This window comes from Harpegnathos saltator, unplaced genomic scaffold (genome assembly GCF_003227715.2).
Source record: "Harpegnathos saltator strain DR-91 unplaced genomic scaffold, Hsal_v8.6 scaffold280, whole genome shotgun sequence".
In the NCBI taxonomy this organism is placed as follows: domain Eukaryota; kingdom Metazoa; phylum Arthropoda; class Insecta; order Hymenoptera; family Formicidae; genus Harpegnathos; species Harpegnathos saltator.
Window position 1 is genome coordinate 113,399 of NW_020230073.1, and position 27,887 is coordinate 141,285.

General features: G+C 54.1%; 1 protein-coding gene across 2 annotated transcripts in view; it reads left to right on the forward strand.

Annotated features, from left to right (window-relative positions):
- The first annotated feature begins 7,274 nt into the window (after window positions 1-7,274).
- Window positions 7,275-27,887, forward strand: part of Sema1a (semaphorin 1a) — a 239,092-nt gene continuing 218,479 nt past the window's right edge. For both annotated transcript variants that reach the window (XM_011148839.2, XM_019843462.2), the window contains exon 1: window positions 7,275-7,640. In XM_011148839.2, coding sequence (XP_011147141.1) covers window positions 7,505-7,640 — 136 coding nt within the window. In that variant the 5' untranslated portion in view covers window positions 7,275-7,504. The remainder of the gene's footprint in view (window positions 7,641-27,887) is intronic.

A 27,887-nucleotide genomic window follows, 5' to 3' on the forward strand; every position in this document is an offset into this window, starting at 1 on the left:
TTAATAAAAATCACCGGGTCGTTACGATGTACGCCGAGCGATGCAACGAGAACAAGAGGAAGAAGTTCGTGGCTGTGAGCGCACCGGCCGATGTATAATGGTCGTGTTTATGGCGGTGTATCGACGCGGTATTTACGGCATTTTACGGAATATTTCGTTTTGCTCGATCGAGTATAATCGGATTTACCGAAAGGAAACGGCTCGGCCCTCTGCGGTGAGGGCTTCCCCTCCCCTTCCGCCCTCCCCACCGATCGGTTTCCATTATTTCACGACGGAGTCGGAAGACTGCGAGAAACTTAAATATTGGGTGCTAATGGCTTTAATTGATTTTAATCAGCGCTCGGCTGCCGCGCGCTGTATCGTTTTATCGAAGTTTCGCAGTATCCAATATCTTTTTCCCGTTCCGCCGGGAACTTGGTTGGGAAGCAAGTTACCGCTCTCTTCCCCGACACTTCGAAAACTAAAATAGGGCAGTCCAAGGTATCTATTATCCTTAACGCCCCTCGCGCGACATTTGTCTTCTTTTCTTATTTTTTTTTTTTCTTTCTCCTTACCTCTCCATTCGAGGGACCTGTCTCGCGCTCAAGCTTGCGCTCTCACATGCGCGCCCACCGGCGCAAAAGTACTCGGACTTAAGTGGGCTAATTAACTTTAGCCGGAAAATCCTTTTTATTTAACGTTTGACGGAAGTTGCACTGCGGCCGCACTTAATTGAGTTTTATTCCGATCCCTTTGCTCTCGTAGCTCACCACAGGCACGAGGCCGTCCCCTCGCCCTTCCTCAGGATCGCTCGCCCTATCCGCAGGAATTTTCCGCGTTGCTCTTCGGTAGTTACTTATTTTTTTCCCTTTCCTCCGACCTTACTGCGTTCCTACCGCCGCCCCTTACGAGGCTCGTTACACACTCTCTGGATACCTTTATCCATGTTAATTTTTACTTCGCCGGAGAAGGATTCCTCACAAGATTCCACGTGTCTGTAGCATCTGCGGGCGGAGGGCGGGAGCAGAAAAAGATGAACGAGAGAGAGAGAGAGAGAGAGAGAGAGAGAGAGAGAGAGAGAGAGAGGATGCGCATCAGCGGCCGAGCGTGAGCGCAACCTCGAGACCGTCTTAAGTGGTCCAACTAATTTCATCCGGAATACGTTGCCATACCCCCTCCCCCTGAAGGGAGGACGATGCGCCCCGGAAGTCAAACCGAAACTTCGAACTTAATCGAGTTTGGTTCCACGCCCCCGATAGCCGCGAATTTTGCTCTCTTTCATTCAGCTCTCTCTCTCCCCCTCCTTCCCTCTTTCTCCTATCTTCCCCTTCTCTCGACGACACACATCCCCGCGCGTTTTGCAGCGGGATTTTCCCCTCTTGTTCGGTTATCGATCCCTGCAGCTCCCCCGCAGCCCCTTTCGCCGCTTCATTCCCCTCTCCCCTCACGTCGCCCTTCGAGCCCCTCAGACAACACGGTCTGCCTGCCGGCACTTTCCTGTCGTTGCTCGCGCGATGTTAAACGCGCGCAAAATCGACTCGGACGAAGTCACTCCCGCGGGACGATTTCGCGAGAGCACATCCCGTGGAACCTTCCCTCCCGCGCTCCTCGTCCACTTCCTTTCCGTTTTTCCCCCCTTCCCCTTCTCCTTTTCCTCCTCCGCCTCCTTCTCGTCCTCTCGCGATTCTTCTTCCCGGGTTTTCACGCCTTCTCTTGCCGAAACTGTCGCGCGCCCATCCTTTCGCGTTTTCCCGGCGAATGTCTTTTAAAATCTTTTTTGATCGCCCTCGTGCGCTTATGGCGGCTGTCTCGGGCAAGCGACGGTAGTGACGCTAGTGCAGAGAGCAAGATTCTCCGCTTCTCCGAAGGAATTTCTAGTCGATTTTCCCCCCGCCGGGAGGGGAGGTGTAATCTGAGAGATTCCTGGGTCGCTTCGTTATTCTTTCGTCTCGAGCGGGTATCAAATTTCGCGTGACTTCATTAACGAGGTTAAATTAAATTTTCGGTAGTGGATTTTCGGCGCAGGCGTACGATGGGAATTACGTTCGTATTGAACCGCGGTCGTCGGTTGTTCAACGCGTAAGATTAAATCCCGCCAGCCGAGCGGCTGAGGGGGGATTGGATTTCATAAAAATAACGGGGAATAAGAATCTCCTCCTCTGACGCACACGCGCCTTTCGCAACGCACCCTGAATATATATCCTCTCTAAATGGAAACGGGAGGAAGGAGGAAGGAGGCGCTTTGTGACGCGGCGGAGGCGAACGACAGAGCGACTTCGTATACCTCACTTGAATGTTCCGAGTAAACCGGTGACACGCTGATCCACTGAGGTGTAACAGTGAGTTTCGTAAAGCGAATCGCATTTGTGGGTGAGTGCCGTTTTGAGCTCGCGCGAGCTACGACGTCTCGCCGCCGTCTTCGTCACCGTCGCCGTCGCGATGCATTCTCCCTTTCTCTTCATCTCGTCATTAGCACGCTGTCTATAGCGTTGCTTACGTCGCTGCTTCGAGGGTGCTCGTTGAAGCACCCTTTGGACTAACCCTTTGTAGCTCGCGCAAAGAGAGCTCGGCAGTGAGTTAGCACGTAGCTACCTCGGGCGCCAATGATACTCATCGCAGCGTCGGAAAAATAGATTCGACGGACCTGCCGGAATGAAAGAAGGATCGAACAAGGTGCGCCGCGCGCCCTCGCGCGAGCGAGCGGGCGAGCGGGCGAGCGGGCGAGCGGAGCGGGGAACCCTGACGAACTGTTTGTTCCCGATCCTCGCGGAGGGTACATTAGCCGATGATAGCAGATGTCGAGAATACGATAATCCCCGCTCTGTATGCGCCCGTATCGCGCGGACGCTTCAGGCCGCTCTGTAAGCGAGGCGCGTGCATACGCTACGATTGACGACGATATTGCGCCGCACGTACCTTTTATGCGCCGTATCTCGTCTCGTTATGGCCACTTATCACTTTAGACGGCGCTCGCCTGCCCGCCCGCCCGCGCCGCCGCCGCCGCCGCCGTGTACGCGCCATTATATTTCATTCGCTTTCGAACGCGAAAATGTCGGCCGGATTGCACGGCTAGTGCTTGCGACTTTGGTCGCGCGGCCGCGGGGTAAAAACAGATTCTTCCGAGCGTAACACGCGTGGCGACGCCGACGGTGTATACGCCGCGCTATATATAAGCGGCGCTGCATAGCCGGTCGACTGGCGACGCGCACATTTTAGATCCCAGGGAGAAGCACGCGAAATCGATAGGGCTTATTTCTGCAGTCCGAAACGTGTCGCGGCGCGCTTTAAAAATATAATAAATTTCAAATATAGTTTCATGACCCCGGTCGCGCGTCCACGCCGCCGTCCAGAGTGGGTCTGTCTCTCCTCTCTCTCTCTCTCTCTCTCTCTCTCTCTCTCTCCCCCTTTTTTGTATTAATATTTCAGTAGTTCGTTAACCTTATTCTTTCGCGCGGCCATTCACGCTCCGCGGGGCGAATGGGAACAACACACGCGGTCGAATAACTCCATTTACTACGTAGGTTAGACTAATTGCGAAATAAATGTCCGCCGTGAATATTACCGCCATGAAAATTCATGCGGAGACTTAACGCGCGTACGCGCCAGTACTTCATCCTATATCGTAATGTGACTTTAAAGTTGTGTGTATATTTATGTCGCGTATGCTCGTAGCTTTCTGCATTAATTACGAAGATTATATCGCCGCCGGTGTAAACCGTTAAATGTACTTCTTCTTGGAATACCGAGTCCACGAAAGAAGCAGAGAGAGATAAGCTAGAAATATATCTGTATCAGTTATCGATCTAATCTCTCTCTCTCTCTCTCTCTCTATCTCGCGCGCGCTCCGGTTTCATATTGTCATCGCGTTATCCGGCCGAAAAATAAAGACGATTGATTCATCTCGAGAAGTTGCGTCACATCCGAAGATATCAGAGAGATCGCCACCGATCGCCGGAACAACGCTGGAGCTTTGATTCTCCAGGGGACAAAAAATTACGCGATAAGCGGCAAAATCGCAAATTCTGCGCGCCTGCCTGGCGCGGCCGCGCACGCTTCAGCATGTTTCAGCGGATCAGGGATTAAAGGAACGGCAGGACGCGGATACGCACGTGTACGCGAAATTGCGTGTACACGTCGCGGATACCCGGCGAATTCCCTCGTGCAGGCATGTCCAATCATTGGCGTAGGAATTAGAGTCTCTCGATGCACATTCCTCCCTCCTCCACCCTCCTTTCCCGTGGTGTCCGTTCACCCCCGGCGCAGCCGCCACTCTCTCCCTGTTGCCCCCTCCCCTCCTCCCCCCTTACACTTGGCTCGCCAAGTTAATGAACAACGTCAACGTCGGCGGCGTCGGTACGCGGCGCGCATACGGATACGTACGTAAAATTCGCTGACGAATCAGTCGCATTTGGATAATTTCGTCATCCCGTCGCGCGGCCGGGACTTTCTGCGTGACGAAACTTTATTCGACCGGGCGATCCCCGCGGGATTCGCAGGCGCGTGCGTTTACGCGAAATCGAATCGTAATCGGATTTCCCGTCCACTCTGACTCCTCGCGGTTTTCCGAGTTTTTAGGAATATCGCGCCGTGCGGGAATATAAAATCCGATTCGTTCGGTGCGTGGCACCGAAATTTTACATGATAAGTGGGAGAATGTCAAGCCGACTCTGTTGAGAAAAAAACCGCGGAAAACCGAGCGTATTCTTAGCGGCACACGAAGCCACGGACTAGCCGCTATCGCGCGCTAGTTCTACGACTCACCACGGGCAGTGCTAAGCCGAGCGTCGTTCTCGCTGATAAATTATCAAATGATATAGAATGATAAGGGGGCTCTCGAACGACTGGGGCCAACTTTTTCTGGAAACTACCTCCTCGAGAAGAACGCTTCCCCGAAGCTAACCGCTAACCGCTAACCCGAAGACCTTCAATCATCCGACATTCCCTCTATCCGTAACGAAAAATTTCTTTGAAGAAAGAAGCAGAAACACCGATTCGCAATATATCCTCTCTTTTTGGGCCTTACGACCTGCCGACGACCCCTGTCTAGGACGAGGTGGCGAAGTCGCAACGCGACTTCCTCCCTTTCTCGAACTGCGGTTCTGTTGCAAGAACCTCTCTTTTTGGGATGAGGTTTGGTGTAACCGCTACGCGATTACACCTCTCTCTTGACTGGCCAGGCCGAAGACCCTCTTATCAGGCGAGAGCGAGGTGGTGAAGTCGCTTCCTCTCTTTCTTGGCTAACAGACCAGCCAGAGACTCCCCTTTTTCTCAGAGAACAGGGTGACAAAGTCGCTACGTGACTTCCTCTCTCTCTCTCTCTCTCTTAATAATTCTGACAATGACCCCCTTCGGCGCGAGGTGACGAATTTTCAACAGGACTTCTACTTTATCTACGACCTTGCCGAACAAACCGCTGCAGTGGCTAAATTTTTTTTCTACCTTGAATCTGACAACTACCACCATCAACCGGGACTCTACGGATGAAGAACAAAGGCTGTTGCAACCAGAATAACACTTTCATCTCTCTATATCTGTTCACCGACAATAAATATACTACAGCTTAATTACATAGACTCTCTAATCGAGACCCCTCGTCGTTGTCGACGTGCTCCCTCGACGATTTTGTCCCTCGCGATATTCCAATGACGGGCGAACGAATCGTGCGCGAGTCAGCTCGCTCTGTCCTTCTCTCGTAAATTCTTCGCCAATCTGTAATTGCGCGGAAGACGAAAAAAGCTTCCGCGCAAATTCTCCGCTATTCTTTCGGAGATTCACTGGTAATTCGGTATCGCTAGCGATCGACCGGCTTTTCGTAGGAGGCCGCACAATTTATTCCGCTCAACACACCATTGTCTCGTATTAAGTCTCCCAAGCGTCCAACGCGAGAGACAGAGAGAGAGAGAGAGAGAGAAAGAGAGAGAGAGAGAGAGAGAGAGAGACAGTCTGTAGCGCAGCGAAATACGAGCATCAAGGGGTTAAACCGTCCCTAACCGACCCAAATAACGATCCCCCCGTTTTTCTTGTTCCAGATTAACGGCGTTGCGGTTACGCCGGCGAGATACCACTAACGACAACAACGACGACGACGTCGCAGCAGCCGCCCCGGCGTCGCCGATGCGGAAGACGACAACGGCATGATCGCTCCGCGGAGGTAGTGGAGTTGAAAATCAGCGCTGCCCCGATTGTCACCTCTCCTCAGTCGTCCGCTCTTCTCCGCTGGTGGTCCCTCCCCTCCCTCCTCTATTTCGTGTTCCTCCGCCCCTGCAAAAGAGAGGATCTACTGGCCCTCATCTTTCGGTCCCCCGTCGATCGTCACTCATACAACCACTGCCCCGTGCGCGACACATCCACGTGCGTGCACCGCCGCGTACGCAGTTGCACGCGTGATCTTACGCAGCAGAATACAGACGCGATTCCGCTCGGGAGAAAAGTTAAGTCCGCGCGCGTTAATACACGAAGGACGACGGCGCTCGCTCCTGCGCTCTCGCGGCACGATCGGCGTGGTGGGGCGGAGATCGCGGGCGCCGTGGTAGGGGGCGCGTGTCACCTGTCGCGACGTCAGTGTGACGACGACCGTCGGCGGTGCGGATCGTCGAGACGCGTGTGCGCGAGCGCTCGCACAGCTGATCCGCGTTGACGCGGGGAAGAAGAGACGCGACGCGACGCGCCGCATCGCGCATCATCGCCGCGCGTGGACGCTGTTACGCGTGAGCGCGAGTGCCGTCTCGATCTTTTCGTGTGTGTGTGCCGTGTACGCGCGCGCGCGCGCGCGCGCGCCCGCGCCCGCGCCCATCGTCACCTCGGTGAGGCCCGAATTCGTCGGTCGTGCGTCGGCGCGCGTGTCTAACGCACGCCGCTCTCGTCCCTCGGACCGTGTGGATGTGCCGTCGCTTGGCCGCCGCGAGGCCGTTCGTCCTCGGCAAAATATGCGTGCGGCCGGCCGCCGGTGGACGACGACGGATCCAGCTAGGAGCGCAAGCACGGCCCACAACGACGAGGTCGCGCCGCACGTGACTGCGGCAGTCGCGCAGATTTCGGCGCAGTGAGTGTTCGGGAGAAGAGAAGAAGAGAGTTCAGCGCGAGTACGTCGTCCGTTCGGTCCGCGTCGGCTAGAGGGAAAGAGTAGGTTAACCTCGCGCGTGCACCACGGTGTTGCGTGGGCGTGTCGTCGTTGTTATTGTTGTTGTTGTTATTGTTGTTATTCTCCTCGTCGTCGTCGCCGTTGTCGTCGTCATCGTCGTCGTCGCCGCCGCCGTCGTCGTCGTCGTCGTCGTCGTCGTCGTCGTCGTCGCCGTCGCCGTCGTCGCCGTCGTCGTCGCCGTCGTCGTCGCCGGCGTCGGCGGCGAGCGTGCTCCATCGCGCGCGTGTGGAGTCCAGTGTGGCGCGGTGTGTTCTTCGTGCATTGTATACCGTGCACGCGTGCTCGCGTGTGCCGTCGAGGAGTCGTCTGATCTCGGCTCGCCGCAAGACTGCGAAACCTGGCACGTACCGAGCGCCGCTGTGACGACACCGCTGCGAGGAGAAGATGAGGCGTGCGAGCGTTGGCCGCGTTGCCTCCGCGATGCATCCGGTGCTGTCCTGCTGGTGCGTCGTCGCGACCGTCACCTTCGCTTTGGCCGCATGGCAGGAGAACGTCAGACCGAAGATGTACGTCCAACTAGGTGAGTGTGACCGTCATTGTCTCTGGTGTTGGTTAGGATTCTCAGATGCTGAACGACTATTTCCTATGACTGTTTCTTTACGCGACGGTTGAAAAATAGGTTTTTGGAGAATTTTACTTAGATCTGAGAGATGGAGGGGTCGCCGTGTAATTGCAAGAAATAAACGCGTGAATTAGGTACCAGCGGAGACAAGTTTAGACATTTTTATCAATTTTCTCAGGTGGCACGTTAAATCTTTTGACCTTATTAATCGCCGATAATCGCTCTCACATTTCTCTCTTGCACCAGTTAAAAAGTATGAATATTGTGATTATAAATTTGTTGAAATTCTGTTGAATTCCGGGAAATTCTGATGTTCCGGGACGGAAGACTTCTTAAATTCCGGGACACGGGACGAACTGGAAAAACTTCCGGGACAATCCTGGAGATCCCGGCCATCTGGCAACCCTAGTGCCGGTGCTGGTTGTCGCGCGAGAGAGTTCCTCTCATTTCGGAGGCTCATTGCGGAGCTCCGCGGACGTTCAAGTGAATACGCGCGCGGATATGCGAATGAGTGTGATGGCGGAGGAGCCCGTGGGCTTTTTCTCACAATGCGCTCTCGGTCTCGAGCTCTGCCGAGCTCGCTTCGTCGTGCGCCCACAACGGGGCTGACGCTGCGCGCTGACAACTGTGCGATGTCGATAAGCGTCTTTCTGACCGACGACTGTGCACCGAGTCGTAATCGGGCTATTAACGGTGGAAATGAAAGTGCGGAGGATTCTCCAGGAGGGAAATTGATACGCGTCTCGCAGAAACGTGTGAGCGGGCCGAGCGACGTGGACGTTCGAGATGAGTTTACCATCCGTCCCTCCTCGTTGCAGCCCCGCCATCTGCTCGATGGCGATCATTTGCACACATTTGTTCGTGAAACTAGCATCCCCGCTGTGCCGTTCGCTTCGATGTCGCGGCGTCTACTTGGTAGATTGAGCGGTAAGCAGCGCACCGCAAGGGTTAAAGGTCCTTCCGCGAACTTCAGCCGCATTCTCTTAGCTTTGCTTACTCGCGTAATGACGGCGAGGTCGCGAGCGAGGTTGCAGGGTCATGCACCTTCCCCCACTAACACGCCGCGCGTGGATGCTCCCTCGGTGCGAGGAAGGGTTGTTTCGTCGCGCGCGACGAGTGCCGCTGACTGTGAGGCTTAATCAGCGGTATAACAGCGGGAGAACTCGTTGCTCCCCTTCGCAACCGGGGTGACCCATGAGAAAAGGAAGATATCGAGTCCGCGGTGATGGTGATTAAAACGTGAGTGACGCAACGCTGTGCGATCTTTCATTGGCCGCGCTCCTCGATGCCGCGTCCTATTCTGCTAACTCGCTAACCGTCCGTTACTTTGTCCGTCTGTTTGTCCGGCGACGACGGGATGAAGAAGGAGACCACCGGAAATGCCGCGATATGCTCAGCGGAGCGGGGACGAAACGCGCGAGCGCATGTCGCTCTTCCTCTCTCGCTCTCCTTTGTCTCTCTCTCTCTCTCTCTCTCTCTCCTCTACCTCTGTGCAGATTTATTTAAACTTTTACAACCAATTTCGGATCCTCCTGCGGTAATTCGCGCCGCAGGTTACGCCCACGTGCTGTTTACGTAACTCGCGGGAATTTTTCATGCATTCGTGCGCGCGACGTGTTCTACACGTGTTCTCCGCGCGGGCGTTTTTACATGGAATACATGAATATTGAATATTTAAATAGCGAGCGTTTTTGCGGAGTAAAATTATTAGCGCGTCGGGACACACGAGGCTCTCTTTTTCTCTCTCTCTCTCTCTCTCTCTCTCTTTTTTGTTCACGAGACTGCTCGAGGTTGGCGCTCGTAGACGTCGCCGCTTCGCGTGAAAATTTCGTCTCAGCGCCTTTGTATCCACGGTCGTGTGCGCGGTATCTTTTCGTGTCACGGTTGACCGTGATAACGGCGAATTATTGATCCGCCGCGCGGTCGATGTTGAGTTTTCAATCACACGTATTTTCGAAGGACGACCAAAGGTCACCACACTCGGACTTGCTCGAATAATCGCGCGCGCGTCGAGTACGTAAACACCCGTTAATGCGAAACATCGAACATTTTTTTGATAATCTCCTCGTGAGCGAGAGCCGCACCGAAAACGAATCGAACGCCGACGAAAATTTGCCTCGTATTTCTCGCTCACACTCGCCGTTCGCCGTTTGTTCGCTCAGTGTACACGCACCTTCAAGCGTCGTCTACAAAAGCAGTAAGAAGTAAGCGTGAGCAGATAAAGGCCAAAACACAGAAATGAACGTAAGCAGTAAGACGTAAGGAGTAAAGAAACTGACCAATCACAATCAGTTATTCTCGTAAGTTTTAAAATGGCATCCTTAAGTTTCGATTGTGACTGGTCGATTTGCTTACTGCTTACGTCTTACTGCTTAAGTTCGTTTGTGTGTGCTGGCCTTAAGAAATGGACCCACCACAGTTGATTATTTTTGTCATAATCTGTGACTGTGATTGCTTGATTTCTTACCGCTTACGCTTACTTCTTACCGCTTACTGCCATTGTAGACGACGCTTTACGCATCGGCCGACGAGGGACGGATTCCCAACGCGCGTCGCGTTTGTCGGCATATCGCTGTGCGAAAGAAGCGTTAATCTTATTTCCCGTCAGGATTGCGCCGGCGCTTTTATTAACCTCCACGCGAAACTCGCTTTAACACGGGTATCGTGAGAGAGACTTATTAACTCCGACCCCGTAACAGCGCGGAAAGATAAACGCGCGCGAGCGCCGGCTGTGAACGTCCGCGTTACACGCCGTAAAGTTCTTTCCGTTCGCCGATTACATTGCGACAAGCGCGCGCGACGAGACGGTAGCAGGGCGCCAGGGCGCCAGGGCGCAGGGCCCGGGAAAACGAGGTCGGCTGGTCGAAGGCAGGGGCAGGGGGGAATGCGCTCTTTCTCCGCTTCATTCCGCGGCCGTGCTCCCGAAAAAGAAGCCCTTTCATCGTCCCGCTAACGAGAGAGTGCTGTCTCTCCGGAGCGGAGCGAGCTTCTTCTCGCTAAGTCTCGTCGGCCTGGCGATCTGGCCGGCCTGAGCGGCCCGAGAGAAGGATGTAAGCCTTCTCGCATCGCTAATTCGCCGCGGACGGTAAACCCGCTCGCTCGCGTTATTGAGAATCCGGCATCCGAAAGAGGTGCGCAGGGTCGGGGGGGGGGGCGAAGTGTATAAAGTGTCCTACATCCGAGGCACTCGACCTCGACGGCGCCCCGCGTGTTTCGTACGTTCCGCGTAGGAGCGACGCCCAACATCCATCACTCTTTCCGCGACGGAACGATATCTCGACGAGGGATGGGAGGGGGGAGAGGAAGGAGCGAAATAAATTGCCTTCAAGTGGCTGCGCCGTTCCGGGCAGCAGCGTGCACACCGGCGTGTGTACGTACGCCCGACGTTACCGCGAAAGCGCCGAGGGGGCCGAACGGTTTGAGCGATAGTCGCGCGAGAACTCGAATGTTTAGAACTCTCTCTCTCTCTCTCTCTCTCTCTCGCGCGCCCCGCGAAACGTGTATTTAGGTTGCTCCATTATCGCGCCGCTTCGAGAGGCGGCGCGTTTCCGCGTAAATCGCCGTTTCCCCTCGTTTCAATTTCAATCCGACCGCCGAGTCGACGGCGCGGCGGCGGCGCCGCCTTCTTTTCAATCACGCAGGGGGGGGGGGTAGGAAAGAAATTGATAGCGCGGCGATGCTCAGGCGAGGGGGGGCAGGTGAAAATACTCAAAGGTCGAGAGCCAATTATTCTTGCGCTCGTTTATCGACGAGTGGATTTTCCTTTCACGTGTGATTAGTCACTCGGACGTAAATAGATGGGGGGGGGCCCTCCGTTCCCTCGAGCGGCCGCACGAGCGACCGTGCGAGTTCTCAACTTTCGACGAGAAGCGGACGGAGAAGCTCCGCGGATGGCTGCAAATTGGGAACATATCGTTGGCTCCGCTCGTTGGCTTCCGAGACAAATGTTTTTCCCTTGGGATTGTATGGAATGTGCGAATGGTGGCGGCGGCGGCGGCGGCGGCGGCGACAACGGGGTGCGAGCTTTCTCTCCGATGCATGTAACGTGTGTATTGAATAGATTCGTTGGCGCGAAACTCCGTAACTCATTTCGCCAGGTGCGGCGTGTATGTTCTTTTATCTTGTAATTTACTTGGACCTTCGGACGCCTCTCACCCTATTTATCTGCGGCAGCCGTGCACCTTCGGCCGGAAAATCGGATTTCGGAAATCCGACGTACTGGAGCGGGCTGCGCGCCTCGAAAATCACCGCGCCGGAAATGACGCGATTCGCAGGTACGTCGCGAAGTTCTCTGCCGCGTATTAACACGCATTCGCCTCGCTACAATGTGGCGCGTATAACGGGAATGATGTTTTTCTTCGAGATTACGCCGCGTGAATTAGTTATCATTTCCAACATTGCCGTGCTGCACGGCGTCTAATGATGCATCGCGCGCGCTAGCGAGAAAGGGAGGACGGAGAGAGAGGAGACAGAGAGAGAGAGAGAGAGAGAGAGAGAGAGAGAGAGAGAGAGCACTCACGGACCGCTCGAGGCGGACTAAACGTTACGTTTCACACGCGCTATTATCGCAGCCGCATCAGCGTGAAATTTCTTAAATCATTCCGAATGTACCGCGTGAAATGTGGATTAATCGCTGGAATTAAGAAGCGCGCTTTACCGCTGTAATTACTTGAACCGCGGGAACAGATGGCCATTAGTCTGAGGTTCCACGAATTATGTCCGCTCGTTGATCACGTTTTTGGTGCAGGCCGCACTGCTAGAAACGTTATTCTTCCCGTGTACGCGCCCCGTTTATGCCTCGCTCGGTAATTTATTTCGTAACGTCTTACTCGTAACGGATCGTTTTTCTCCGAAAGTCGCGGAAGTCACGTGAAGCAACGAATTATTGCATTTCTAAGCGCTTTTGAAAAAGGGAGAAGCGCGCGCGCGCGGTCATGCCCCGAGCATCGCAGGGGGCCTGAGGCCGAAGGCACCGTTGCGTATACACGCGAACGACGGAGTGAGGAAAAAAACAAGAAAAGACAAGGGAGCAGAGCCCAGAGAGAGAGAGAGAGAGAGAGAGAGAGAGAGAGAGAGCGGTGTGCGACACGAGCTTTGTACGACACGCGGCTGTATTGCCTCAGTTCATAACAAAGTTATCCCGTAAGAATTTATTAGGATAAGAAGTTACATTATCGAATACCGTCCCTGCAAGGGAGAAGGCCCCAGTAAAATTCCCTTGCACATTTAAATCGCGAGAACGATTGTTGTCTTTCTGCCCCCCCCCCCACCCCGCCCCGCTCACCTCGCCCTCGCGTTTTTTCGCAAATCTCAACTTTTCCGTCGAGAAGCTGCAATACGCGCGTCTTCATTTGCGGCCGTCGCAAACGCATGTCGCAACTTTGTCGCGGGACATCGAAATAAACGTCCCTGCTGCATATCTGCATCGACATCGCGACCGGCGCGTAAGCTCATTACGTTATGACGGATTTCGTTCACCGATGCGTAGCCATCGCATCTCGCGCGCGCGCGCGCGCGCGATTGAAATTATGCGAAGCACGTGTCATTAATGCGCCGCGTCGGCCGCCGCGCCACGCTGCGATGGAGCCGATACCAGCTTTGCTTGCCGAGACAAAATTTCTGCTAATTCTACAACGGGCGAAAGCACGACGCGGAACCGAAACTGTAATCACCGGCGCGCGCGCGTATTGCCGTTGCTATGCGGCGTCTCGCGAAGCCAACGCGGACGACGCGGCACTTTCCACGGCCTGTTTATTACATACGCCTCGTGCGACCCGGTCTCTCTCCCTCCCTCCCTCCCTCCCTCTCTCTCTCTCTCTCTCTCTCTCTCTCTCTCTCTCTCTTTCTCTTCCCCTCGTTCACTCGATCTTTTTCGCTCTCCGCTTGTTACCCGATTCGCTACGTTTTTACCCGTCGTGTGACGTGTTAAAGGGGTGCGATATGGCCGCTTAACTAATTACGCCTCAATTAAATCCCCTTTATGATCCTTTATGATCCTTGCGCTTTAGCGGATGTGTTTCCGCGTTAATACTCGCTATTCGATATGGTCGCCAAATATTTACGCGACGCGCAGTCGTAATTTCCTATTGACAGCCGGCAAATCGACGCGCCGTCCGATAATGACGGAGACTGCGTTACGGATCGATACGCTACGGTCGATTCTCTCGGCGCGCGTGTCATTCATCCCATCGGTCTCTCGCGAGCGAACGCGAAAGCCGTTCACCGTGATTGCGCGATGCCATTAAAGTTTTCTCTCTCTCTCTCTCTCTCTCTCTCTCTCTCTCTCTCTCTCTCTCTCTCTCTCTCTCCCGTTCTTTCTCTCCGCCGCTCAGTGTTCTCCTTTCCAACGGCGCGGCGTCGCGCAAGAACTCCCCCCTCTCCTCTCTCGCCGCGCGTCTCTCGAATAATTACTTCGTTACGTTCGATCGACACGCGCGGGACGTCTTTGACTCTGACCGGTGTGCTTGTCGAAAGCGAGAAAGCCGCGTTACCTGGTCGCACTCGATTAACCGCTCGAGTCATGTCGACGCATTGTCCGCGCAGTCATGCGCGTTTTGCACGGTGCGTCGATTGTGCGGCGCAAATGGCAGCGAGTCGCGCTCCTCCGTCGCCCGTGATGTTTCGGGGCAGGGGCAATAACCGGTCGGGCAATCGGGCGCTCGTGAAATCCTGTTTATGATTATCCCCGCCGCGGCCGCGGCCGCGGCCATTGTGCCATGCGCGCGTGATCGTCATCGAGGCCGACGAGCGCGGGCGGCGGGCACTTTCGTTTTTCGCCGGACGTTCGTACTTGTTGAACTTTCTGCATTTTTTTCTGGCCCGTTCGCCGCGGGACGCGGAGGAGAGAGAGATCGATAAGTCGTGATGATATTCGCTCGTCGTGTCCGACCGGTCGGATTTGTGAGTCGCGCGGCGCGTTCACAATCAATCGCGTCGCTCGTTAAAAAGTAAAAAAATATCTGCCGCGTTTTTCGACCGCCGTAAATCAAACCGCGCGACCGCCCGCACGCACGCTTTCGGATATTCGCGCTGCCCCGCCGCCGCCGTCGCCGTGTGATTTAAAAATCGAAATCGTCGGCACACGCAGCACGCGCCGAGAGCCGCCGACGATCTCGACACGCCGCTGTATTACGGGATAAAGGGAGATCACTGGGCCGGAACCGCGCGCGGGCGCGCACCCTTTAGCATTCCGAAAGTCGCGCGCGCGCGCGCGCGCCGATCGATAACACGACGGTGAGACATCGGAGCCGAGAATTCGTCGCGAATTCCGACGAGCGAACTTGGCAACCGCACAAGAATCTTTGCTCTTTCCTTTTTTCTTCTCTCGCCTCTCCCTCTGTCTCTCGCCTTCTTTTCCAAATCGTTCCCTCGGAAAATACGCGACTCGCCTACGCCTTCCGCGCGTTCGAAAATTTATGCGCTCGCGCGGACACGCGAAAGTTTGCGTCCCCGCTTGGGCGCGCTCTCGTCGTATAAATAAATCACTACGAATGCGAGACAGACGCGCGCGTCTGCGTACGTTGCGCCGCACGAGTGTCACGTTACATCGCGTTTTGCTATAATACCGCCGGGATATCCGGTAACGAACTCATTATAGGATAGATACTCGCATCTGTTTTCGAGAGTTGCGCAGAGACTGGCGGCATGTTGCGCGCAGCGAGTCGCGCGCGGTGCTACGTCAAACTTGCGATTACAAGGACGGATCGAAAAAGCCGTAAGCGGATTGTCTGTCGTGTAATTAAATTCGTCGGATAAATCAGGTAGCGCAATATCGCTCGCTCGCTCGCTCGCTCGCGCGGACGGGTCCGTCCGCGCGAGCGAGCGAGCGAGCGGAGCGGACCGCACAAACGACGCGCGTATCGATTACGCGTTCACGTGAATCGTCATTAAAAGACACTCGAGCAGCGGCGCGGCTGATAACAGTGGCCGTTACGAGTTCATTACTACATCGTAGCCGGAGTAGCGTGAGTGCCGGATCGGAATATGGGCTATGGCGGGCAGTTAATCCATATTACGGTAACTTTATCTGGTAGCGAGGAATACCGCAACGGACCAATCACAGCGTGCCTCCCCGCCCGATGCTCTCCTCGCCCTACCTCCTCCTCCTCGTCCTCCTCCTCACCCCAAACCCCGACCCAGCCGACCGATGAGGATACATTATGATTAGTTTCAGCATGCTGTGTATGCGCCGCGCGGCACGTATAACCTGACCTCGGCCTAACCACCGGCTAAAATTACTGGGAATCGTGTCAATTGACTCTGAGCGCGGAATGATCGTGGGCGAGAGATATGCAGCGTGTCTGCGTCGTAGAGAGACGATACCTGCCCCTCCCCCACCTCTCTCTGTCTCTCTCTCTCTCTCTCTCTCTCTCTCTCTGCATTTCTGCTCTATATTCTATCCCCCTCTCTCTCCCCCGTTGTCGCTCCTCTCGGTCGTTCGGTCGGTTCCTCTGACCGAGCGACGATAAAATTTACGTCGCCTAAGAAAAAGACCATTTGTTACGACAATGTGTAACGGCCGCCTCGTGCGTCCGTTACGCCGCGGAAAAAAGAGAAACTTTTTAGACGAGCTTCCCGGGGGATAACTGATCGCTGTAGTGTCTCGGTGCCGTTGACCCCGGTAAACAAGTAGATCGATGGAACGCCGGCACGCTTGCTGAAGTTGTCGTTAAACATCGGCGGCGTTTGTTGCGTTAATGCCGTCGCGTCGTCCGTCTCTCTCTCTCTCTCTCTTTCTCTCTCTCTCTTTCTCTCTCTCTCTCTCTCTCTCTCTCTATCTATCTATCTATCTATCTATCTATCTATCTTCTTTGCGCGCGCGCGCGACCGTTACCGGCCGCTGGATTATCGTTGCAACCGAGACGATTCGCGGGGTCCGAAACGCGCGTTAAATAGCGCGTATAATGACATTATCCACGGACCATGGCGAGCTTCTCTCATTATTTGAATATCGCGCTAGTAACGCGATATCTATTTCATCCTGTATTCCGCTCTACCATAATATATTCCAATTAGGTTCGCATTGTGCGTCTCGCGCAGTGCTCGCAGAGCCGCTTTAAACGTCACCGCTGTCCCGGAGTCTCTCTCGAATTTCTTCGAACCAATTTCCCGCGATCGCTCGGTCTCTCTCTCTCTCTCTCTCTTCTACAATGCTCTCTCTCTCTCTCTCTCTCTTTCTCTCGTCCTCTTTATCGACTCGTCAAATCCTACCGAGAAGACGACAATTGATTACAGTGTAAGGTATCGATCGGGCAATTGACTTACACACTCGTGGGTTGGAAATAATTGATTTGACGCGTGAGACGGAGAAAGAGCGAGGTCGCAAGAAAGAGAGAGAGAGCGCTCCTTTTCCGAGATCTCTCTCTTTGAGGATCACTCGCGTGTACATATCGCTCCCACATTTTTTTGTGTACACCTCGAGTGCGCACTCCATGGTGGAATAAGTAGCGTGCTGCCGTCGCTGAGGGGTTCATAAATCTTTTGTCGAGGAGGTCCCCTCCGCCGTGCCCGATCCAGGAAAGCAAAAGGTCAAAAGCGGCGGTTGCCGGGAAGCGGCGGCCTGAGTGGTTCCTTCGTCAGGGTATTGCTGGAAGTGTCCTCTTATCGCGGGTGTTGACTCGCTCTGGCGAGGTACTGGACAGGAATCGTTGTAAATCGGTCCGCCGCGACGAAAATGCCACGAAACCCCCGTCGCTCGGCGGCGCTCACGCTCACGTTTCCGCCGAACGACCCTCGTGCTCTCGTCGTGTCGTCGCATCGTGGGAAACGTTCGATCGTTTTCGCGCTCATCTTTTAATTTTAGATCAAATCAACCCATATATTCCGATTCCGCCGCCCCGCCCTCCCCTCCTTCTCTCTCTCTCTCTCTCTCTCTCTCTCTCTCCCTTTGAATTCAATCGCGACGATCGCAATTTGACTCCCGCTTCGTCGCGTCGAAATGATTTCGCCTTTGTGTAATTTGACACGTTCTCCGCAAATAGATTAGCGGCACGTATCTCGCGTTTCCTTTCCTCTCAGGTTTCTCTCTTTCTGCCTTCCTCGGCCGATATCTTCGCGCGCTTCTCCGCGAGGTGGATGATTCGCGTGTCCTTAACCTACAGATTAAAATAACACGTCAAAGAGAGGGAGAGAAAGAGAGAGAGAGAGAGAGAGAGGGGGGAGGGGAGGAAGAAGGGAACAGATAAAAGAAGGACCAAGGGCAGAGAGAAAGATGTCGTCGTCGAGCGAGACGCGGGAAGGGAGGAGGGAACGGGGAAGACGATCGACGCGGGTGTATTCCGCCGCGGCGCTCGCCGGCTTCGGGTCTCGCCGATAAAACCCGTAGCGTGAAGTCGTTTATTTTCCTTCTCGGGCGCATCTTCCGCATCATTGGATCGGATGATGAAATTAAACGGCATCGCAGCCCGTCCGATGATCTCTCCGGCAAAGTTAACTGACCTGCCGGCCAGAGCAGAGCCGTCCGGCTGGCTAGCCTCTCTCATTCTCCTTCGCGACTCGTTCGATCCTCCCGCCGAGCCTCTTCTTTGTTCGACGAGGACCGCCCGGATGTCGTCCTCCGTTTCGTCGCGTGGCGCACGGTCCGATCTTTTCTTCCTCGATTTGGTCGCTGCAGAAATTGGTTTATCGCCGGGCAAAGTATGAATAATTCAAGCCGGCCGATTCACAGTCCAATCAATTTGGGACGGAAGGCAAAGCGGCGGGCGGGGCAGGGGGCGAAAAGGCCGCCGGGGGTGGAAGGGTCGCCGAGCACTACAGCGGGGAGGCGAAACGAAAAGCGGCATTAGCGGAGCCGTTGTTGAGTTTAATGTACACGACGCGAGAGAACGAGAGAGAGAGAAAGGGGAGGGGGGAACTAGTCGTGTGGGGTAGTGTCGTCACTGCCGGGCCTAACTGCGACGCCGCCTGAATGGGAAATGCCTCGCAGGGGGAGTGTCTCGCTGTTGTGAAATTTGCCCGAGCGATACGTCGCGAATTCGCCGTGCTTCCGAATAATCCGTACTTAAGCGTCTTCGATTTCTCGGGCTCGCGATGTAATGTAATTCGACAGGTGCGCGATTGCGCCCCGGAAGCTGCTTACGCAACTTTCGATATTAACGCAGCGGAAAACTGCCCTTGTTTTCCGGTGCTGCGATGAACGTCCCGGCTTTTTTGTGGAAAAATAATTTCACTCTGTGTGTGACACTCGGCAGACGTGTGCCGCTTAATCGCCCCCATCAGCTCGTTTGGCGCGCCGTTGTTGCTTCTACTCGTAGTCGCGTTGAAGACGGACATCCGTACAAAATTTTCGTGAAAGAGTCTACGAGCGAGCGCGTCGGAGGTAGACGCGGCATGTATCACCATGTATACATGTGTGTGTGTGTGTGTGTGTGTGTGTTTATGTATGATATGTGTATATATATTTCGCCAGTATATATATATATATATATACACATATATATACACATATACGTATATGCACACGGCGAGAGCGCAATAGGGGAAGGTACAGGGATGCGGTGGAATCGGGCGAGGGTTGCGCAGAGTGTACACGGTAAACACGGCCTGCACCGCCGCCTGTTTATGGAGGTGATTTTTAGACGTAGCTGTTGTTGCGAGGACACTGTTGTTTCGGAGCCAGAGCTCCGAAACGCCTGCTAGCGACGCGGAGACGACGCGGACGGGAAGAATTAGATCTTAAAAGGAACATATACTGTGGCAATCTCGGCAAAACGTTCGCGTGATATCGAGTTTTTCGCGGAGGAAAAGGCATGCATCGGAGATCTCTAATTATAACATCAAGATTATTTGATTATGAATGTATAATGTGGTATATTTCTCTCTCTCTCTCTCTCTCTCTCTCTCTCTCTCTCTCTCTCTCTCTCTCTCTCTCTCTCTTCCTCCCTTCTCTTTAATTCGCCAGAGTTTATATCGAGCTACATAAATATAATAATTTTGTCTCTGCGAATTGATAGGATTAATATTAAATATCGTGGCAACACACACACACACACACACACACACACATACATACGTGTGCGCGCGCACATACGCACCATGTACGTGTATGCGGCTCTTGTGTATTCTCAGTGCGAACGTCTATCATGCATCAAAAATTTAACGCGCGCGCGGGGCACGGCCCTCAGGAGGAACCAGGAATAAGAAATCGTCGGTCCCGGCTAAAAATACGAAGCGCGATACGCTGGAAATTTTGTCAGACGGGGCGAGCGTGATTCGACGAGACGCGCACAGCGCGCTGAACCCTCGCCGTCAGCGCGACTCCCCGTGCACGGCGACTGCCGTGAAATCGAAGTCGTGGCGCGCACGCCGCTCCGACGAATTACGACCGCGGATGGCTGCCGCGAGTACTTAGCTGTTATATCGTATGCTCCGTTTCAAATCCAAACAATTCCACCGCCCCGTGTGATCGCATTCGAAGCGACGCGCCGCCGGAGCGGACTAATGTCGGTGCCTAACTAAAACAATGTATAATTAATTTAGCACGACGGCGAATTACAATGACGGCAGACGAGAGGTGAGAGAGAGAGAGAGAGAGAGAGAGAGAGAGAGAGAGAGACAGACAGACAGACAGACAGTGAGGGTGAAGAGATGTGAGGAGGGGGGCGAAGGTACGCGACGAAGAGACGATCGTGGATCCGCGATAGCGGAAGAGGAACAGAGAGGGCAGATGCAGAGGGGAGGTTACGGGGATAAAAGTAAAAAAAGGAATGCACGTGGGCATCGTCGTGTCGCTCGGTGAACAACTTTCGCAAACTCAATTACACAGGTTTTTCTCCGTTGTTGATTTTCGCTCGCGATTTTTCCGTCGCGTAATTGCTGAGCGCAGTACTCCGGTTGTTCACTACGTGCACGTTCGCTTCTACGGGGTGTCCGGAAAATCCCGCTCGTCGGTAATCTCTTCGTCGGTCAGAGTTGTATGCCGCCAGAGTTGAATTAAATATTTCATATAGCTTGTCCGACCTTATAAAACGCTTATCGGAAGAACGGTCTTAAAGTATTTTGAAACTTGCGCTTATTCGTTTATCCAGGCATGCGCTGCGCTCTCGTATGTGTTTTAACGAGTCACACGAGAAATAGGACGATCTCGGTATTTCGATCCTATAAATCCTGTAAACTCCATCGAGTGTATGTACTTAATATTTACTTATCTTATATAAGTATATTGCTCTCGATATGTGTGCAGCTAAGCAACTTGCATAATGAATATGTCGGCTATGAAATTTAAGAATAACAACAACCGCAGAGGTAAAATTGTGAAATATAATCGGATATTCGATAATTCTTGAGCAGGTACCTCTTCACGTCTTAGTATTGATTGAGTAGCTATTCGCGTCGTCAAAATATTACGATGCTCGACTCGTGTTTCTCTTTTATTTGTTTATTGCACATGAGATCTGTGCTCCCAGGTATTGTTCACTCGATGCGCTTAATAGAGCGTGCACCCCGATATCGAATCGTAATTATATCGCGTTACGTCGCGTACAAGTTTTCCTCTCTCTCTCTCTCTCTCTCTCTCTCTCTCTCTCTCTCTCTCTCTCTCTCTCTTCCGATTTCTCTCATCAGATAAACTCTCATCTCGCATGATGGATCCTTGCGCGAGCTCTCTCGAATGCACGCGGCAACCTCGGCAGGTTGCATATCAGGTCTGTCTTCTATCACTGCTTTTGCTCGGATCACGAGACCATTATGCCCGATGGTCTCAATATGTTGTAAGTTACTCCAATCCGTTGCAATTCGCGGCTAATCGAGCGTATCACGTGGATCAATACGAGCTTTAGGTCTGTCGCCTGCTTCCTTCCCTCCCTCCCCCTCGCCCTCTCGCCCCCTCGTCCCCTCGTCGTTTCTCTTTCTGTTGCGTTTCTAAACTTGGACGTCCGACCCTCCGTCTGCTGCCTGCCTACCTACCTTCCTACCACCCATCCATTCTCCCTCTCGCCGTTTTTCTTTTTCCTTCCTCCTTTTTCGGGACGTCGACGCTTTCGCAAGTATCGTTAAGACTTTTAAAAGCTTCTCGAGTTCTCCCCGATAAGTTTACGCGAACTTACAATGATTATCCCATCGAGCGTCGTATTTGTCATTCTGTGATTACGCTTCGTCAGATCGGACCGAATTGTGCAGTCGGCGAGAAGGGGCCGCCGAAATACGCTCGGCCGGGCTAAATCGCTCGAAAAAAAAAGGACGAGAACGCCAAAACGATTTATTTGTACAGCTCGAATGCTAAAAAAGTGGGAGAGGGAGAGAGACGCCGATATACGTATTATTCATTGTTATCATTATATTATTATACAATTTGCGCGCGCGCGCACAGCAACGCGGAAGCCATTAAAAATACAACTGTTTATCTCTCAGGACATGCGAAAAATTTATGAGGAAAAGCAGTTAAGGAAATGCATGGAAAAGTGTACCCCGAGCGAGAGAAAAGTGTACCGTCGCGCGTTTTGCATCGCGCTGGAAAATTTCGCAAGTGAACGAGGTCCGAGCGTCGCGGCGGTGTGTTGTTCAGTTTAGACCGGATTTCGAGTCGCTCGCACGAGCAGAGCGAGCTCTTTTCGAAGGGTAAGAAGGGGAGAAATTGTTTCTCGCGCTATTCCGGCCGCGAATAAAAATATTATTCCCGTGTCATTCGCACGTATACACGTACACACGTATGTACGTCTGGAAGAGAAGGAGGAGCAGAAGGCAGTCGTTTAGTCCGATATAAAGTGGCGGACGAGACTTCCTTTCGTCGTTTCCACGTTGCGATCGTTTCCGAATCATTTCCACGGCAAAGGGAGGGGATTCCGCTCCCCCTCTCTCCCGTCTAATGGCGAGCGGAAACATCGGCGAGGCTTTTCGGGCGGTCATCGGTCGTTGAAGCGTTGACTCGTATCCTGCGGGATCGATCGCTCCCTGAGTATCCTGCAGGATGCGTCACACGGCGCATAACCCACCCTAGTAGTGGGCTCGAGTAGCGCGCGATCCTTCTACGCGGACATTAGTTCCACACACTGTCGCCGGTTGGCCGTGTACTGCGGCCCAAGTACATGGTATAATCTTTGATGGTTACTGGAGAGAGAGATGGAGGTCTCTGATCCCTCGACAACGAGCTATAATTTGAAACGTTCTCCGTCCGTTCCAGACGATGACGCCGGTAAACGCGTTTCAACGTCGGACCATGTTCGTTCGTTCATCTGTTCGTCCATTCGTCCGTTTGTTTGCTCCTTCCTCCGCCCGCTGGCCCGTTGCCCCTCTCTTCTCATTTTTGCAGTATTCGATCCCGTCGCGGTCTGTACTCTTATTATTTGACCCTTTTATTTTAATCAAGGTTTCCGGCGGCACTCAATTTACGATACTCGGGCGACACTCGAGACGCGAGTGCGCGAGAGAGCGACCGCTGGGGGTCCCTCGATAATAAGAAATAAATACAATTCAAAGCGTCTACACACACATACAGCTTTCTTTCCTCTCTCTCTCTCTCTCTCTCTTTCTCTCTCTCTCTCTCTCTCTCTCTCTCTCTCTGCCATCGTTGGCACTTGCAGTCACTGCGACACCGCGCGTAAACATGTTTTAATATTTAACGACGCCGTGCCTGCGAATTCAGAGCTTTGCTCGCGCATAGCGTTATGTTCGTTCCCCGTTCTGAATCGCGTCTCGGAAATTCCGGGGGTGCTGGCGCGAATTCCGAGTCGGAATTTGTAAGTTGCGAGACGCGGTCGGTGCATCTCAAACTACCTGCGACAAGGAGTCACGGGCAGTTCACATTTCTTGCCGTTTGAAGCCGCTACGGCTGCGCGTGCATATCTTTGCGTAATTAAGATCGCGACGCGGAACGTGTAATCCCGAACGCAGCGCGAATCCGACAAGCGACGCAACGCTAGATCGACGCTGCATCCTCCCGAGGTGTATCCTCACGTCGACGTTCCGTTCAACGATCAAACTTCACTTCACAAGGTGGATCTCTTCTCGCGTCGCGAATCAGAAGCTTTTCAATCGTTACGGCTGACATTCCGGAAGATCGATCGTCTTCTCTCTCTCTCTCTCTCTCTCTCTCCCTCTCTCTCTCTCTCTCTCCCCCCCTCTCGCTCTCTCACTCTCCTATCTCTCACTCGCTCTCTTTCTCTTCCCCTTTCCGTTTCGCAGGGCGATGCGTCAGTCGTGAGAAAGCGGAGGGCCACGAGGACGGTCGGGGGTTTAGAAGGGACAAATGGAGGGTGTCCGGAGGGTACTTTGACTCAGGCACCATTGCTCTCGGAAACGATCGCCCTCCTGTTTCTCTCTTTCTCCCTCCTTCCCTCTTTCTCTCTCTCTCTCTCTCTCTCTCTCTCTCTCTCTCTCTCTCTCTCTCTCTCTCTCTCTCTCCCTCCCTCTCTCGCTCTCTCGCTCTCTCTCGCTCGCTCGCTCTCTATCTCTGTTTCCGTCTCTGTCTGTCCCGGTCCTCTTTCCTCCGTCTGTACGGCACCGCTGGCTCCTAATATCGTGGCTTAAGATGTCCGATACATGTACACAATCGACCGAGCGTGTGCATCCTCGCAGGATCACCGGAACGCCCGCTGGTACGATACGAACGGCGGAGAGACACGAGGAGAGAAAAACGAGCGGCGCGCGCGCGCTACACGTATGGCATACGAGAAGGACAAGCGGCGGAGAGTGAGATCCTCCGCCGGTGAGCCGGTGATCCTGGATTAAAAAGCTTGTACCACCGGTACGTAGGACGGAACTATCGCCCTCCATCCAGCGCGCGCGAGCGGCCGAGACGCAGCAGCCGCAATTTTCCGCCGAATTCTCCGGTCCATTGTAGGGTGGTGCCCGAGCCGGGGATATCCCCGCAATTATAGCCGCGCATCGCTCCTATCCGCGCCGACCGTTTTTTTCCCGCATTCGACCACAAATAATCCAGACTTTCGGCGCAATATCGTTCTATCTGGCCGTGCAAATATTTAAGCCGTCTCTGAAGAGGAGAATGCAGGAAGAGACAGAGACAGAGACACAGAGCCGGGAATGAACGAGAGAGACAGATATAGGCGCCAGGACGAAGGCTGTAACGGGGGCGGAAGACGGCGGGGGCAGAGGGTAGAAAGGGAGGGGGGAGATAGAGAGAGAGAGAGAGAGAGAGAGAGAGAGAGGATGAGAGTTGGAGGGTGGCAGGGAGAGACAGAGAAGGACGGATTCGCGGCTGCATCATATATCCCTTGCGGTGGTCGAGTGCGCACTGACGGTTCGTTGCATCGGTGGTGGTGCAGTATCAGTGAGGGGGTGGCGACCACGTGACCATCCACGGGCGCCATGTTAGAGGCGAGAGCCGGCGGAGACGCGCGAGTTTGTACGAATGCCGAGTCGCCATGTGGTCCTCGCGGACAGAGCCGATCAATACCCCAGCCTAGCCGGCTGCTGGCAGAGCCAAGAGAGCACAAAGTTATGCACGCGCGACTACGACCACCACCATTACCTACCGCCGCCACCACTGCGCCATCGTCGTCGTCATCATCACGGCGATGGCAGGACGAGGAGGCGACGGAGGAAGGCGATGGCATTTTGGGGGTCACCGTCCTCCGTCCAACGGGGTCGTCGGGAAGGAAGCAGGGGCTGCCGTCCAAAGGATAGAGTTGGAGGGCTCCCATACCTTCTTGATTGCAATTTCTAATACCTTGGCTCGGGGTTAATGCGGAACACCGACGACAAGTTCGAGCAGTGCAGGGGGACGTGCCGCATCGCGATGCGACGCGACGCGACGCGACGATTCGACGACCGGGGGACGTAACGACGACAACGGGGGCATCGTCATAGTTGGCCAAGTGTGAGCGCGACGTTAATGGGCCAGCGACGTGATTAATGCCTAACGCGAAACTGACGCGAAGATGGTGGTGTCTCTCATTGAACGCCATTGGCCGGCCCTCGCCGGTTAAATGCGACGCGATGCAAATGCAACGACGTGCCGAATGTAAAACCGTGTGGGAACGTGTGCGTTGCCGTTATTACCGCGGTTATCCGCTCGCGCGCGATATCATGAGGCTGGTGAGGTCCCTTTGGTCGCGGGCAAAAATAGCGTTATTAATGGCCGCTTTTGCGCCTAATTTCTGCGGATTTTGTCGAAAAAGCGCGGCCGCTCTCCAAAAACCGTTTGTACCGTTGACGCTGGTATAATACCGATACACACACACACACACACACACACACACACACAGAGAGTGAGCCGCGTAACTTGACCAAGTGAAATATCTCCCTCCTCGCCGCCCTCCGTTGCTTTTGATGATACGCGGGGAAAATGTGTAAGGCAAAAGTTGCGCGCTTGTACGTGGCAGCAAATATTACGATCGGCCGAAATATTTTACGAGATATTCCACATTTCATAACTGTGGGCTGTGTATCGCGGCAAAAGATGAAATATTATATCATACATATCGCGCGATACTTCACTTTTTTTTCGATGATTTCCGATCTATTTCTCTCGCAGACGAATCAGTAACGACAGACTCGCACTCTCCTTCTCCGTCGTTGTGCAAAATAGGAACGAAACGTCGACAGCTTAGCATTAAATTTGTAATATTTCTCTCTCTCTCTCTCTCTCTCTCTCTCTCTCTCTCTCTCTCTTTCTCTTCCCCCCGATGACCGCTCATAGCGAGAATCATGCCGCTTCTTCTCACGCTCCGCTCTGCCATGTTTTATCGCAATGAACATTCTCTTCTCGTCACGCCTGGCTTTATCGCCGCTATTTTAGCCGTAGCAACGCGAATTTCTCCCCCCTCTTAATTCGGCTCTCGTTTCGCCTGCCTCGCAGCCCGGATCGCCGGTCTTAGCTCGCGAGAAACGAGTAACTCATCTATTTCGGGGCGCGTCTCTCTATCGAGCGCGCCCGCTTTCCTGCACTTTCGATGTTAAGAGAGCGCGAAATTATGCACGAGCGGCGTCGACCGTGACAGAGACGACGACGACGACGACGCCGCTCGCTCGCTCCGGAGGCCGTCGTCCTCTCTCCCGCTTCAAACGCAGACGCGTCGTCGCGCAGCGGGAGGAGCATATACGCGAGTCTTTCATACGAGCTCTATTGCTACCCCTCGATATATATCCACCCATTGCGCGCTGGAAGCAGGGCATGCGGCGGGCATGCATATCGCGGCGCGACTCGCTCGTCCGCTTGTGATAAAGTCCCCTGCAGTCGCGCGTACTTTCCGCCGGGGGCGTTGTCGCGCCTTGCTACCGCACGCACGCACGCACACATGAGCGGTCGTTAATAAATTCATCGTTATTTTAATGAAAGCCGGAGGCGCGCGCGCGCGCGCGTGTGCGCATGTCCACGCGGTCAATTAACAGTCGCTTTCGTTATTTCGGATATCCGTGAGGGCACGACGAAATGCGGCGCCCAAAGGCGGTGGCGTGAAACTTCCATCGAGCTCACTGCGTCTCCCATCGAGATGGCTCGTCTTATCGTCCGTCCGTCTCCCGTTAAATGCAAACTCGGCGATGTTCGAGGGCCGCCGTTCGCCGTCTTTGCGCGATGGTTCCTGGTGTATCTCGGAATCTCGGCGGGTGAACCCGAGAGCTACGGAGGAGGGAGGGGGTCGCGCGGAGAGGTTCGCCAGGCGCCTCCGTCATGGCCCATAATGCCCGATTGCCATTTCCAATATCGTCCTTCGCGTGTAGCCGCCGTCGATGCGCCATGAGCACCGATAGAATTTCGTCTGTTGTACTGTTGCCCGCGCGCTCCCGTGCCCCTGATTTCCATATTTCTCCCTATTCCGTGTCTTTCCCTCCTGTTCTCGCCCTCCTCCTCCCCCTTCCCTCCTCTCTCTCTCTCTCTCTCTCTCTTTCTCGCTCGCCGCCCCGTTTCCCCGGTGCCGCGCGTTCTCCGCGTATATATATCTGTCTCTATCGCTTCCGACAGCTACAACAGTTACGGGAGATTATGGAAAAGCCGTGCGGCGAGACGAAGATAACGGATGTATCGCCTGCGTGCGGAGCTGAGATAGACGGGCGATCGCGGTCGCTGGCAACAGCGGCGGCGGCGACGGCGGAGACGCGAAGGGAGGATCAGGGCAACAGAGAGAAAGATGTCGAGGACGAACGCGAGTAGAAGGGAAACGGATCGTGGGAGTGGACGGGAGGAGAGAGCGTGGTTGGTGGAAACGAGAAGGCAAGAGACTGCGAGGGAGAGAGTGATGAGGGGGAGGAGGGGGGGTCACGGCAACTCTCTCGGCCCGATTCGGCCTCCGATCCTGCTTTACTGTCTCGTCA